We start from the raw sequence: 16,443 nt of genomic DNA on the forward strand, positions 1-16,443 counted from the left end.
CAATCGCAACCCCCACTTTCACACAAAGTCATAATTCTGATTCATTGACGCAAGTTGACTCTCGTTTGAAAACTGCCCGTGAAAAAATTCTACTTTGCACTTCAAAAAATGGTGATGTTTAAATCTACCAAAATTGGCCTGTACGGTTGACTGTGGAATAATTTTCGTGGTAATATCATCAGATTATAGTGTTTTATTAACACCAAATCATAGTCTACAGAGGTCCACACATTTTTTTACAGTTCAACATGCGTTATGTCACGACTTGATTGACTTCTCGTCTTAAACGTTTCTTAGAAAACGAATGATCACCGTGTGTGGGAGAAATCTGCAACCGAGAAGAAATGATAAGTAGTGACGTTAAAAAAATACCACTTTCCACGAATCTTCTACGGACGAACCGAACTCCACGCAAATGAAGGAATCGGTAATCGGTGATTGTCCCTAAACGAAAAATCGCTTTAGTCCCGTTAGAGCGTTGAGACGACCGGTTTCCAAGGCTGTTCAATTAATCATCTAATTAGCGGCATTCGCGGGGGGATGAAAAAAGCGCAAACGAAGTAAGTCAGAGATCACCCCTTCCCACAAAAGCGATAGGACGAGTCCCGGAGCGGTGTCGAGAACAACGCGGAAGCTCCCTCGCGGTCAGCTTCCGTGACTTGAGCGCCGGGACGCCTCCGACGCGGGTCGCCGTGGAAGGGGCGTCCGCCAGCAAACAGCGCGAATGAGACTCTCGGCCCTCCATCTGGCAGCGTAGCGCAGTGTTCGACCGGCCGCCGTTCGCTTGAGACGCGCTGAGCTCGAAACCGCTGGTACCAACAGTCTCCCCACCGCGTTCCCCGTCCTCCAAGGCAACGAGAGACGCCCCCGTTCGCCGTTTGACAGCTCGCGGTTTTCAAATGGTGAACCGTCATCGGCGTGATGACCTTTTGATTTTCAAAACAAAATAACGTCTCATACACTGGGACCAAGTGCTGGTCACCCACCCCCGGTTTCATTTCCAAGAACCCGAAGAAGGTGTTGCCCTTTGAACTGTTCCGTGTCCTCGGTAGTGAGTGATTGTTGTTTGGGTATCGTTCAAGTGTTTGGAATACCGGAGGAGAGGGAGGTTATTGTTATCCGGACGATACACCCTGCGGAAAAAAGAGCTTCGCTGGAGCTCAGCGGCCTCCAAAGGCAGCTAGCATCCCCCGCGGGATTGTGAGTCGACGAATCAACCGCGTGGATAAATGCACGCGTGACAGTAGCCAGAGAGTGACACAGAGTCGGTTGGATGAGCTGCACCATGGAGTACCAACAGTTGGCTCCGCCACCGGTACCGGTGGTCATCCACCAGGTCCACCACCCCCAACAGCATCCCCCGGGACCTCAGCATCCCCACATCGTCGTTGCCCCTGCTCACCAGCAGACCCAACAACCTCCGGCGCCTCTGCCCCCGACCTCTCACGCCCACCAGGTGCACACACCCCTGCCTCCCATCCACGACGACAGCACGAGCTCGAGGTGGACCCAGTACCAGCACCTCTGGCGACAGCACCACGTCTACATGAACGGTATGATCAATTCAGAAAGACAGTATTATGGTGACAGTAGCGGAAAGTGAATCAATTGCACGTTGCTTCTTGGGAACGTTGCTCGTACGCAATGTTCAGGTACAGGATTTTCAGTTGGGATGGGTATGTCCGTTCACCCCTGCACCGTTCGCTGATGTTCCTCTGTTTGTTATACTTATCTAAATCGCACAATCTGGGATATTACGTCTCGGTAACTCAACCGGAGCCCGTGACCTTGGCCTGTCAATCAATTGTTTCCTAGGTTAAGCAGACCGATGCGTAAACACGTTTCCGCCAAAGTCCGATCTTGAACTATTGTACACGTACCAGTACGATAAGTCGAGGGAAAAGTTTAAGCTCGGAAGTTTTGTTCCTACATAGCGGCGGAGAGAGAGAATGATGATCAGCTAGGCCAGTGCAGGAATTATGAAGCCCCACAACGTAGGCTGAGTAGTTTCTAACCGCGCTGTCGGACCACGTGACGAGTGACACTCTCGCTCGAATAGACAGAGAACGTGGCTGTCTGTTGAGCGTCGAGAACGGCGATGTAAAAATAGCGATGGATATGTACTCTGACTCGAGGCACAGAAGAGAATTCAAAATGGATACACATATATACATATAATATATATGTGTACACTTTTTTTTAAGCTCAGGAAGGTTTTAAGTTCGCTGCAAAATGACGCTCGTATCTTGTGCAAGAAATTCTTGATACACCGCCATACGCGCAAAAAGGGAGAAGGAAAAAAAATACCTATGTCTGTGGGAGAATACTCTCAGCGCAACGCGCGATGTGAACGAAGAGGTGGGAGAAAGTTTAATGAAAGTAGAGAACAGGACACGACGCTGCACATTCAGCGGTACTCGCTCGCCAAAAGGCCACCTGTTGATTATCGGACAGCCCTGCTTACGCCCTCTGAAAATACGCTGATAAGTCTAAGCCACACCTTCTCACACCCCGAGCCATCTTCGTCGCATAGAAAAAAACCGCTTTCAAAACACATCTAAACATGAGTTCTATTTCATCATCAGTTTATTATTCGATTGTCTACAGAAAATCATTAAGTTTTGGAATGGGAAGTATTTGGCTTTGAAAGAGTGTTGACGGAATACTGAAGCAATTACGGACGGTTTGTCATTCATACGAATATCTTCGACCATTTCTCGGCTGAACAGATTTTACAACTTGTACACACTTATGTTTACGGTTAGAACACGCACGCAGTGCATGAGACGGATGTTTGAAGAGAACTTCTATGTTACTGTTTTAATCGCAACTGTATTTCTCCTCAATGTACAGGGGCCCTAGATTCGTTCCACTGGTAATTGTGAACCCACAACACTGATTTGCGCCACCCTTTGCAACGTCGGATGTTTGAAGAATCAGCCAAAATTTATGAACAACATTCGTTTCCAACTGGTCATAGAACTGTGCAATTGTCTGCAGTCAAGGGTTGGGACAAAATTGTGTCTGGTTGAACGAAAGTTCACTAGTTACATATCGTTTGGCACATGCTTGAACGATTCGAGAATGACAGAATAAAGTCGACTCGATCAATCGCGCTAATTGTAAGATTGGGCCTTATCTTCTATTTTAAAAAACTCTGGTCAGTCGTGTGGCCTTCACCTGGAAAATCCGTCGAAGAATAGGTGAACATTGTGATTAGCGAAAGGTCGAGTGCATCGTTGCATAGACGAGTTTGCGTGGCCCTATTACCATCTTCGCCCGACTCGCTGACAGTCGGTACAGCTGTAAACGAACTCTCTTAACTGGTAGCTGCAGGCGAGCCAATCTCATCGTAATACAGAGTCAGAAACATTGGAGTGGGACGGTTGCACCGAGCGAATTACGCGCATGTGGAGCACGCACTCAGCGTGCGTGATCGCAGGTCCAGCTGTTGTCAGTCGCTGCTCTTCCAGCGGTCTCCGCAAATTATATATTTATACAACACACAATAGAATTGGATAGAAGAGAGGAGACGAGCGGCGGGCCCAGCTCTAATCCTGATCGACAATGGAGGAGGGTTGGGCCACAGACGCCTATCCCATGGCTGGCCAGTCAAGCGAGATGCTCTGAGCCCAGGCTCTGCATGGCAGCTCTAGCCTCATCTCGCGACACCGGACACGGCCAGCTAGGCGGCCGCGGATCATCCGGAACAGTGTCACCGGCTGAAATAGCCGCGGTTTTTTTCCAATCGGGCCGATCCTGTTACTGGGTAAAATCGGAACGGGTTCCTTCGTGCAGGACGTCATCGACGGCAAGCCCAGAAATCGGGTCGAGCTGTGAAGACACACTGTACTTAATGGTAGTGCTAAAATACCGCCGTAGAACCATGTTTTATGGAGGATTCAGAAATTCAACGTAAAGGAGCGTTGGAGTAGCGTCACACAGTGTTGGGTTGACGTCAAATTATAGTCCTCAGAAGTTCACTGCATCGAATTTTCCTCACAGCACAAACGGTCCTTCTCTATTTCTGCGACATGCGAATGCATTCGTGCAGGACGTCATCGACGGCAAGTCAGGGAATTGGGTCGAGCTGTGTAGGCAAACTGGGTTCGAGTGGCATCGCATAGTGTTGGGTTGACATCAAATTATCGTCCTCAAAAGTCTACTGTGCCGAATTTTCCTCACAGCGCAAACGGTTCTGTGCTTCATTTCTGTAACATACGAATTCCACCTGCTACTTGTTGCGACCTTGTCGCCAATGTTCAGCATTCCTCGGACGATGCAAACTCCGGTGGCATACCGGGGTCAAGATGACAGTTCTCTTTCAAGTTTGACCGTCGTTGGGATTCGGCACGCCTTTACTTCATCGTGATCATTGTTTCTTATTTCCAGTCAGATCACAACCGTCGTGAAAGTTTCTAGATCCATTAGATCAATGTTCCATACAGCAGTACACAACTGAATTCGTTATTCGAGTAAGTGGCATTAGCGAAGGTCAAAGTATTCTGATTGTCAGTAATTGATGAAGATTACCATAGAAATAATGAACACAGTTATTCTTGCTCAAAAAAAAAACTTATTATATGTTCTTCAGGAAAGGAGCAAAGAAAATATCGATGTAATTCAACGTTCATCCGATCTGGACATTCGTTGAATAGGGATCAAAATTTCGAAGGCTTATGGTCACCCGACCTCCTGATCGAGGCTCTAGAATTTTCATAATAATGATATCTGAAGTGCCAACAACCATGAAATTGTATTCACTTTCTCGTATCCATAAGTGTTGAGTTTAAGTGGCGCTGAACAGCCGCTCTAAGTAATGTTACAATTGTCGGAATTGTATCAATGCGTTATAGTAGTGTGTATCCAAACACTTGTCACTTTCTATTATATATACGAATAAATTACCGGCTGACACAAGTTGAGTCGTAACTCGGAAATTTATGATCTTGAATGTGTTGCGATAAGAGAGCAGTAGCGAAGTGGGAATGTGTCGGTCTGTTCCCCAATATTTGGCATATCCTTCTCACTTCAAAGTTTATATACTCAGCCAGTTTATGAGCGATAGTTTCGGCCGGTTTTCTCTCCACGTTTCAACATACGTCACTCACCAGATTTTCCAGCTCGAACATTCTGACGTGTGGTTGTGGATCTACATACAACGTCTCGTGTATGTGTGTGTTTTTCTTACTTTTGATAAGTCATGAGACCGCAGCGAGGGGTCAATTCTGGTTGATTGACTCGCGATTCCTGATTAACGCAAGGTCAGCGATGATTTTGTGATCGCAAGGGACGCGATACTCATTAAGGGTCATTGATTAACGGTTAAAAATGTCGCATCTCGTGGCGATTTGTTTAGAAAACTCATCCCACTTCTCTTTAACCCCAACGATAATTTCTCATTCAACGAGACATTAGAATTTCTGAAGATTGGTTATCAACTGCTGTTAATACTAGATTAGAGCTTACTTTTGAAATCACGTCGATTATCGTGGCCGAGGAAAATGAATGAGCGATCATTTTCTTCCACATTTTGGTGACATTTTCTACGCAGACCCTGGCCTAGTAACGGTAGTTTAACCTTCGCCGGGAACGTGCTAAATTCATTCATGGTCAAACCGGAGCAACAAGAAGTGCCTTTACATGCGTCCTCCATGAATTGGTCCAGTCCCGGTTCAGTGCTTGCTTGCGTGTCCTGACAGTTTCAGACCAGCGCATAATCCTTTGGATATATCTTCGCTGTTTAATTCCTTAGTAATTATTTATCAAATTACTGTTGATCTTCTGGAACCGTCACGTCGCGGTTATTCGGTGTAAGGAGTCAACTAAAACATATAAATTAGCGGTCAAAATTCCCGATACTCTTTTAACTTTTCACTGTGGAAAATTCCTATCGCCAGAACCTTGCCGCAAGTTCTGAAAATTGCAGCCAAATGGAACAAAAACAACAAAAAAAAAACAAGAAAATACATAAAAGAAAAAAAGAATAAGCTTTAACAGCGTGAAGTAACTTTGAAACCGTATTATAGCAAAATATCCACGTGAAATTATGTGTTTGAAGGTGAGTTTCACTGAAAGAATTTGGATTTTCATTTTTTACGATTTTCTCGAGATATACCGCAAATTAAATAATTGTCAAGTAAATGAAATAAGAGTCAAATATTCTAACAGATCGATTGCAGCTATTTTATTTTTCAAATTTATTCTCACGTTGCGAAAAAAACGCAAATTATTGAAGAAACACAATTCAATATATGAAACTTGTCCAAAACGTCTCAAAATCATCTAAAAAGTGTTTCTTTACTCAAATAAAGGCATTTGAGTCAATATTTTCACTTTAAAGTGAACGGCTTAGCTCCGCTTACATTTGAAATCATTCATACTAATTTGGAGCTTCATACTCTAAATACTGCGAAAGTGTTAAAATCAGTGTATCGGGAAAAATTTTTTGTCAATATTTATCTTTGCGAAACAATACAATATTCTCGATGAGTTATCCGAGTACTGTGAAGTTGGAACGGAATCTTTTGCCGCAAATAGGAATCACTGAAAATAGCTCGCTGTAAAACATTCAGTCATGATTGGTGTTGTTATAGTTTACGATCTGATGTAATTTACTTGCTGCGGTATAATAATACTCACTGCTGCAGCTGTAATAGATCCTTTGCCACGATAGAATTATTAAACGAGTGATTTGGTTTGGATTTACGGGAAAGTGTTTTCTCTTCGTGGTTACATTATTCATACCGTGTATACATACATACGTGTAATATACACAACGTATGGGTTACATGCTCGCGGGTTACGCCGGCAGCTATTTGCTCACCATTTACACCGTTAAAAATTATAAATTCGACTGCGTTTTCTTCAATTTTTTTTCCTTTTTGTATTCTTTTTCTTCGTACTGTGAAATGCACAAACAAATTTTAAAAAATACCGATATGCAGCTAGAATATTTCATTTTTTTTTCACAGTTTTCATCTTCCGTAATATTCAATCAATTCCCCAAACTGAGAAATGGAGTACTAAAAGTGAGAAGAAAAAAGTTGCTCTGATCCGAGTGAATTTTTTCCTGAATCTCGTGATTTAAAAAAAAGCTTATTTCAGTCAGCAGAACTTAGCTGACAATAAGATATCCACCTGATCGATTTATCGTTCATATTCTTTTATATGTACTTAGAACAGATTCGCTTGCATCGAGTAGATATTCAGTAGGTCATGAATTAATTACCGGATTTCGTTGAGCCAATGAAATTTTTTTCTCGCTGTGGCCTAATTCGATCGAATCAACGGTTTGCCGCGGTCTTCACAGTCGGCAATTTTTACTCAGGCTATTATTATCATCGAATACTCTCAAGGTATCCGGTATAATTCGTTATAAGTGAGACGGTTTTTCTTCCCCTGAAACGAGCGTTAAAAAAGTTTTTTTTCCCCCTTGACGGTGATTCGACCCTCTTTATAGGGTCATTTACAGTTTCAACACATGCGAATAAAGTGAACAACTCGTTGCAACGACTATTCAGGGTTATTCCCGTGATTTGGGATAATTTCATGCCCAAGTAGAGTATTTGGTGATCCCATTGGTGCAATTTGAAAAATTGTCATTCTCAAATAACAACAAAAATTGGAAAAATAACACTGTGTGCTTATTGATCAAGAAATTACGCGGATTTCTTTCGTTTATACAGCCAGTTGTACCGCGTTGTTGATTCGTTCAACTATTCGAGGTTTTTGCATATCTTAATCATCAATTTAATCAGCGTCCAAGAGCTGTCCAAGTTTCGTAAAGTTCACTCGAATTCAATAACGCGATAAAAAATGAAGTGCTAAGAAAAAAACAGTTCTGATTACAAAAATCCGTAACAAGTTTTTTTTCAACGGTTCTTCCACTTCGGTTTTTGAAAAAAATGTATACGTTCAAACTAATGGACATGAAATTTGGTGAATAATTTTTTTCTATATTTTTCCTCTGACTTTATTCCGACATCTAAACCGGTTTCATCATGAAGTTTATTAAAAAAAAGTTCAACGTGTCAAAAGACGGACGATAATACTGCTAGATTGCTAGATAATAGAACCGGTCTAGAAATATCCCAAGTGAAGAATAGAAGTTTTGAAAATATTCAGGAATTTTCAGAGTGTTTAAACAATGTTTTAGCTAACCAAAAAAAAAAAAAATTCAAAGTGCCGAAAAAAAAAAATGGAAAACAATCGGCCTGGAAATGTTTGGAATAAAAAATACAGTTCCTGATAATTTTAAAAAGGGTCCTTTCAAAAATCACTTTAAATATTTATAAATAATTGAGCAGTTGAATAAAAAATCTAAAAAAAAATTAGGATACTGTTTCAGAGTCGAAACAACCGCAGAAAAAATTTTAAACAAAATACGATGGTCGGGTTCGAATGGAATTTCTCATATGCAGATTTGAGAATTGTAACATGCGATAATCGTGGTTGGCCCGCGTAGCAAGTTGTTACAAGGGAGCTGAAAAATTGACGGCGCGGGTATCGTGTTATAAATAAACATTACAAATGTTATCGGTCGACCCGCTGCTGCTCTAACAGCGGCCTTCTAAACCTCATAGATAACATTTCTCTCGTCAGAGCTTTTATACATATATCGTCGGAATTCAAGATGATCAAACTCAACCGGCTATCAACAGTTTGTCTTAGCTCTTGCTCGAACGTTACTCTCAATTTTTCTCGCACATTCTTTTACATCCGGTTTCCCGACGTGAAAGTAAAATAACCGAACAACAATTATAATGGCCAAAATTAAATTCACCTGCAAGATTTCCTCCGCTGCAAATGGGTTAAATACTCTGACTCTATCACTCGGTGAGTTGTTCAACATTTCAAGAGAGTCAAGTTCGCAATGTTAATATTGAGCGATTCATTTTTAGAAAAAATCCTTATTTCGCAAATTTAGGATCGTCTCAAATTGAGTAATCTATTATTAACAAGCAAAGTGTATTCAGATTTTGGAAATTAAATTACTTTAAAGTTCTTCTAAAGTTTCGAAACAATGATTCTGGTTTCAATATTTCGTTGCATTAACGTTGTTAACTTCAACCTGGTAACATTTCAGTTATTCTTGAGAATCTGTATTCAAACTTGCTTTTCCATTATTAATATTATTTATTTTACATTATAAAGTGAAAACTTGATGTATAGAATTTGAAAACGTTGAAAGTCGGAGTATGGAGAAGTAAAAGGTTACAAAGGTCGTAATCATAAAATGCCAAACTGTGGAACCATCAGAATTCTTCTCGATGGTATAAAATCGTTTACAGATTCTCGATTTTGCTGTTCCATGTTTTGACCTTTCTACACTTTGTCTTTCTGTATTTCAGCTTACACTATATTTTCAGTTTTCTGTACTTAAACTTTTCCCATTTTTAATTTCTACGAATAAGATTTTCGCGTCTATGAATATTCGATATTCTGGTCCTTCTATCAATCAGAAATTCCAGTTTTTTATCCCTACCCTTCTTAGGTGAGACAATTTTTAGACAAATTTCGCCAAACCTTGCTTCCTTCGAGTAAATGGGAACTGAAACTCTTACGATTGACTTGACTTGAAGTTCTTACCGATATTTTTTTGTCCTTGACAAAAACTAGCAGATAATTATATAGCTCTGAAATTAATGTAAATCTTTTTTTTTCAGTTGTAATTCGTTGGATTTGAAATATATTTTATTCCACAGCGTATACAGCACTATTCACTTGGCTAAAAATAAACTTAATGGCTGTATTTTATCCATATCGTGATTGAAGACTTATCAACCTGGTTACATTTTTATTACTGTACAATTTGACGAAACAAACTTCTGCATTAGTTGTTTACAGCAATATTAAAAATTGGGTGTCATCAGCATGTATGAAAAAAAAATGTTCAACGAATATTATGTACGCGTAATATTCGACTCTTTGAATCATCTTTTTTAGCTGATTACGACTTAATTAGTTCGTCGCTGAGGCTAAATGGTCAGTGTGCTTATGAAATAAATCAAGGAGATTAAAGCCACGTGTATAGTTGAGCGATATATTTATATGTGTACTGCAGTAAATAAGCATTCATGCTGCATCGTTATCAGCGCTCCTGTTGACTAAGAATAGAAAGACTGTAATCTATTTTTATTTTCTATGTTTTCTCCCTTTCTTTACGAATATTTCCAGATTACAGGTTTCCGACTTATTATCAACATTTTCGTACTCTTCTCCACGTTTTGGAGAACCGTGATAATTTTCACTTGACCATGCTAATTCTATGCAAAACAAGAAATTTGGCCTTTGAAATAAGGAAGTAAAATTCATATTTCTGAACCTTGGATTCTGATTTTGGATTCTCATTCAACACGCTTGAATAATTTTTTTTCTTTTTCTGCATTTTACATTACTGGACAGTTGTAAAAGTTATTAAGTGATATTTAGAGGTGCCTATTTAATTTTTTCCATTTTCCATTTAAATAACACGTAAAAGAGATCGGAAAATTTTGTTCATTTTTTTTTCCTCGTAAATGGCTCGACTTATAAACCATATGGATACAGAATCTTAGAGAATATTTTACGCTCTATAAAAAAGTACTGAAATATAATTTTTCTAAATCGTAAAGATATTCGAAATAACTCACAATCAATCTTTATAAACGAATATCTCATTCGGACCTGATGTAAAGTTTTTCATGGCCCTTTAGAAAGGATCGCGTGTTTTCTTGGATACGTACGTGTACGTAGAATACGCTCAAACACTTGTGAATGCTATCATAATATACGTTAAAAAATGCTTGGAGCAGGAAAAAAACAAAAACTAACAGGCCTCAAAGTAATTTACACAGGAATCAAAGTAATAATCAGATAAACTTCATCTAAAGATAAACTGTCGAAATTATACCCTCGTAGATAAGGATCTTATCTGCGACTTGAGGTAGGTAATTAATACCTTCCGTACAGAGAAAAATTGTATTTGTTACAGTTCGTGGAAAATTCAGGTAGAATTAGTATCGTTATGATAACAGTTGACATAAATTCTTCGAATCACAAGAAATTGTGGTTTAAGTAACTGTTCTGGTTGTCAGAAGGTACTAGATTTTCTGGCTATCGAGACGATAAATCTGTTTATTTTATATAATATATTATTTCTAGGTAAACAACTCCTTAATATCAATTTATTGTTTCACCGTCATTAAATTATCCGAATAGTTACAAAAAAATATGATACGAGTGACCGTGTATTGAAAGGAAACAGATTTTCTGGTTATAGCTACAAGACCCATTTTCATTTTGTACGCAGGTCAATCTTTTTCAGTTACAGTGAAAAACGAAAATTTTCAGGGACTGTATTGTGACCATTGATAGACATTTTTTACCGCTCTTTGCATATTTCTCGACATTTCTCATACATAATTTGCCCAATTTCCCATATTCCACTTATTTTACCATCTGAAAGAAATCCCTGATTTTTTTCTCTGAAATTTTCGAGACCAACCGGTTTTAAAATATGCGTAAATTTGGACGCAAATTTAAGAAACGATAAATGTAAACAAGGAATATATATATATATACACATATATATATAAACACGGGATTAGTTTCTGTTCCAAAAAATTGTATCGTAAATAATATTCTTGGCAACCTCACAATACAACTTCGCGAATTGATAAGAATCGCGAACTTTTTTTGTGATGAACGCGTTAGGCCAGACAAATTTTTTTCTCTCCAAAGTAAGTGAAACAGCACTGCAAACCAAGCAAAAACTTTGACAAGTGCGAAAATTAATCACTGAATACGAGCGTATGAAACCTATAGAGGCTGTATTTTGTATTTACAAGTTTTTGTTCTTGCGATCAACAATTGATGTAACAATTTTTGCGATCTACAGCTTTCGAAAAGAGGGGGAAAAAAATAAAGAGATAATTTTCTATGTCGTCCGGCGCCGCTGAAACATTTATTTCGATGTCTAAAAATCGTCTTATAAAACGATATGAAGAATTAGCTCAGTAAGGTTTTTTTTTTATCTTTACCTCCTGCTCATTGTTTTGTGTTCTCCATTAACGTTATATCGTAATAATACGTTTTCTGTATAGCTAATTATACCTAACAACTGTACATTATATGTATAAGTCGCAGCACCGTTGTAAAATTTTACAACCACGTCTATTAATTTTAGAAAATAAGTTTGAATTAAAAATATTCGGGGTATGGCTGCATTTTCGTACATCGGGGTTTGCGACCCTCAGGAACTCAAATCTGAAGTCACTTTAGAGCTCCATAGCTGGCGTTTCGAGAAAACCGTAGCATTTGGCGTTTTTTGCGTTTTCCCCAAAAACTGCTATCAATTGGATGAAAAATGACTTGAACATCGTGTAGAGTGGAAAATTTCACATCGAATTATGTCCTCATAAGTCGAAAACGGAGTCGGATTACCAAATTGATAAAAAAGAAATTCTACTTATCGACGGTTTCTAGATAATTTTGGTGAAATAATTTCTTTTGTTTAAAATTTGGTAATCCTATTGCGTTTCCGACATGTGAGGACATAATTACATGTAGAATTTTCCGCTCTACACGATGGTCAAGTTGTTTTTCATCTATCGATAGCAGTTTTTGAGAAAATCGCAAAATTGGTCAAATTTTTCTATATTCTCGAAACGCCGGCTATGCAGCTCAAAAACAATTACACATTTGAGTTCTTGCGGGTCAAAAATCTCTACACACAAAAATGCAGTTATATCCCGAATGTTTTTAATTCAGCCCTACTATGACTGGACTATTGTGAGCAACTCTGCTGGAGCACTTGAAAATTGTTTATCGGCGTTACATTGAGCATGCGTTATACACGCACGCATCTACTTGTAATAAATTTGTCTAATTTTCTACTTAACATCGTGGGTAGCATATAAGTAACCTGGATATGTGCAATCATACATCGTATACTCTGAAGATAATTTGTGCAAGTTAATAGCTAGGTTCTCGATGCTTTAGATCCGCGAAAACGAGCAAAAAATGTTCACGTGTTGTGATTTACCTCTTTTTTCTCTGTTGTATTCTCTGACCGGAAATTGCTCTCCAATTGACAGATTTCCCACATTCATGGTTATTATCTGTTAAGCACAATGCGATCGCCGAGACACAGAGGTTTTGGCGTCTGCAGGTAAAATATGAAAAAAAGAATACACGCTACCTGATTATTTTCACAGCCGGAAAATATACTTTTGAGTACAAAACGACCGTGAGTTTTGTACCTGTAACCATAAAATCTAGATGACGTTTACTTTCATTTTTCATTGTGTTCACTAGGGTGGTCGTTAATTTCAAAAATATATGCGCCACCCCTGGAATCGACAGATAATGACGAAAAAACAGTGCCATAATTATTTTAGATTCTCAACTTGATTGGAAAGAGTGCCGATATTAATTCGAAATAAAAAACAAATTCTCAATTGTCGATTAAAAAAGAACTGTTTTTCAATTCATTTCGCTTGGTCGAAAAAAAAAAAAAAAAAAAAAGGAACGGACAAAACTTGGTGTAACGAGAAACCGAAATATTTTCAGCACGTAAACGTATTTGATAGTGTTCCTATCACATCGCAACGTTACACAGACAATATTAGTGCGACATAAAATTCTCACCTATGGTATAAACGTTATAGCACATCATACGTCATTGATAGGTTTGAAAATAGTCTTGGATAGAAAAAAAAAAGAAAAAAAAATGTAGCGTGGTGAGCACTGGACCTTTTTTCATTTATCAAATCGATTTCGGCACCCTTTCCAATCATGCTGAAAATTTTCAATAATTCGGGCCATGTTTTATCGTCATTATCTATAGATTCCAGGGGTGTCAAGTATATGTTCGAAATTAACGATCACCCCAATAATCACTCGTATTATATATTCTTGTAACGATTGCGATAATTTGATGTCGGTGCAACCATCAATTGATGTCGAGCCTTTGTTTAACTGATAATATGTATTCAACTATCAAGAAACAAACAAGTTTAACCTTGCGATAACCAGAAAAAGGAACGTTGACAGCTATAATCACATTAAATAGCTACTTGCACCCTATTTTCTTGTGATTAAAATAATACTTAAACCGTTATTGTAACGATGTACCAGCCATGTTATTAGACTTTTCTAGTAACCATGTAACAAATAAAAGTTTGCACAAAATAATCAAATACCCCAAAGGAGCAAAATATTGAAGTGAGAAAAATTACAACACCTCAAAGCTATTTGTAGCTAATTAAAATTAAACGATGCAGAGATGCGGATAAGATTTTTCGAACTCAGATCCCCGTCTATAATACATTATATTTATACCTTAGACTGGTTCACAAAAATCGAGTGTTTTTTTTTCAATGTCACATATTTAATAGTTGTAGGAAGAGGAAATAAAGTGCCTGTTATAATTTGAGCTCTTGATAATTATATTTAATGGTTCCTGAACGAAATTTTTCCTTTTCCATTTAATCAACATGAGAAAATAATTTTAGTGATTTCTGAATTTTGCAGCTCAGCAACTCGGCAATCAATGTACGTAAAAGTTCGATACATATGTTTGTGGGTAATTTAGTGCTCTACAAAAAAGTTTGGTTATCATTTTTTGATAACTAAACTAGCTATTTCAAAATTTATTCAAGGTTAAAGTTGAAATCGCGTATAAATTCAACACAGCGCAAATGATGTATTCGTTATTTTTGATACTCTAGAGTAAGTCTCATTTTCTCTTCCAACAACTATTAAGCATGTGACATTGAAAAACAAAACAGTCCATTTTTTTGAATCAGTCTAGTATACCTACTGACTCTTCGTTCTCAATTGTTTTCACTTTCTTGACTCGTATTCTAGGCATATTATACATGCGCACATACATACATACGTAATGAATTTATGAGTTTGTGTGAATTTCACATAGGTATTAGATACCTGTAGCGTGTGCCACCGCAGTCCGTAGACAGTTGAATGCAGGTATTACAATCGGTGCAGCAAACGCACATTTCGCTTCACTTTCCTTTATGCTTAATTGCTAAATTGCCATAAATTGCTTCCTTGGTTCGTATTCTGTCAGCTGTGCTTCCTTTCCATGATAGTCTTGATTTTTTTTTTTCTCTGTTTTTCACAGTATTGTATTGTACGGTTTTAATTTATTGTTACGACTCCTTTTCTTTTTCAACCTGGCTGTTCTTCTTCGTTTTTCTTTTACTTCTTCATCTCAATAACAAAACTTGTTCGACATAATTATTCATCGTATGCACGGCATTGAGATTTTAAAAAGACTTTTCCCCACTTCTTCCATTTGTCCGAAACAAAAACGCACGTTAAGAAGTGGACACACAATGATCATTTTCTACTTCTCCTCGATCGATTTCTTATTAATTTTCAATTTCAGTTGGTCATGTCTTCAAAAACTCCATAGAAATGCAACTGACTCTGACTCGTTATGAACATACGAAATTTTAATGACAAAAATTTCTTATACCACCGATGCTTAAGTTTACGGATAAACTGCAATTAAAGAATAATGGATTTGAGACCATAAGCGGCTTCTTTCAAGATTCGAAACCTCGCAGTGGCATAGGAAACTCAATCTGTGTTCAAAAAAAAGCAAAAATCGAACACAAGTTAGCTCTAATGACGGGAAAAATCAAGTTTTCTTCGCTAAATTCTGCGTGCAGCTAAAAGTGTAAGTGAACTTCATTATCCAACACCGCTTTCCATGTTAGTCACAGCTGATTCACGTACTGATTGTGAGCCAAAAAACAAAGAGATAACCACAGGGTGGAACGTTAAAGACATGTAGTACTTCTACCTTTTACCGACCGAGCAAACGCACGCTTTTCTTCCTATAATAATCGTTGAATAAACGAACAGACGGAAAGGGTTCGAATTTCTACGGTGCATCGCTCTTTTATAGCGATATTCAGGAAAGTTACTCATATACCAATAATCGTCAAAAAAGTGTAGTTTTTTTGACGCGTGTTACTATTTCCACATTCCCTGCATTTCAGGGGCCATAAAAGTGCATAGCTGAGATATTTTGCGCAATTCCGGCAAGAACGAGGAGTAAAATGATCCATCGTGAGACTGTTTTCATGCAATATTGCGATCGCTAGAAGAGAACTAGGAATTATAATAATTTAGTAAATAAAAGATGCTCTCACGATCAGCTGGGCGATTGCTCGGTCGGTAACGGTAGGCGTACTATAATACATAACCTTTAATCGTCGGTGGAAGCGATCCGGGCATTCTTCGTTCTCCTCGATGAAGGAAATTCACTCGGTTTTTCGGCGCTTCTCTTTCTCTTCCTTCTCTGATTATTATCGAGATTAGACAGGCTTCAAGAGCCACTCGGGATCGAGAACCTAGTCAAAGTTGACATGTTTGTTCCTGCACCCAACCGCGAACTCGGGACGCGTGAAGGAGGAGAGGGAGGATAAC

At 38.5% G+C, this 16,443-nt stretch overlaps 1 protein-coding gene across 16 annotated transcripts in view; it reads left to right on the forward strand.

Annotated features, from left to right (window-relative positions):
* Positions 1-16,443, forward strand: part of LOC107225971 (thyrotroph embryonic factor) — a 223,708-nt gene that overhangs the window by 147,302 nt on the left and 59,963 nt on the right. Inside the window, exon 1 of one of the 16 annotated variants that reach the window (XM_046746144.1) lies at positions 717-1,553. The exons of 14 other annotated variants lie outside the window; for them this stretch is intronic. In XM_046746144.1, coding sequence (XP_046602100.1) covers positions 1,274-1,553 — 280 coding nt within the window. In that variant the 5' untranslated portion in view covers positions 717-1,273. Of the gene's footprint in view, positions 1-716; positions 1,554-16,443 lie in introns of those variants that run through there. One more of the 16 variants, XM_015666625.2, reaches the window with a different exon arrangement.

Source organism: Neodiprion lecontei, chromosome 7 (assembly GCF_021901455.1).
Source record: "Neodiprion lecontei isolate iyNeoLeco1 chromosome 7, iyNeoLeco1.1, whole genome shotgun sequence".
NCBI lineage: Eukaryota > Metazoa > Arthropoda > Insecta > Hymenoptera > Diprionidae > Neodiprion > Neodiprion lecontei.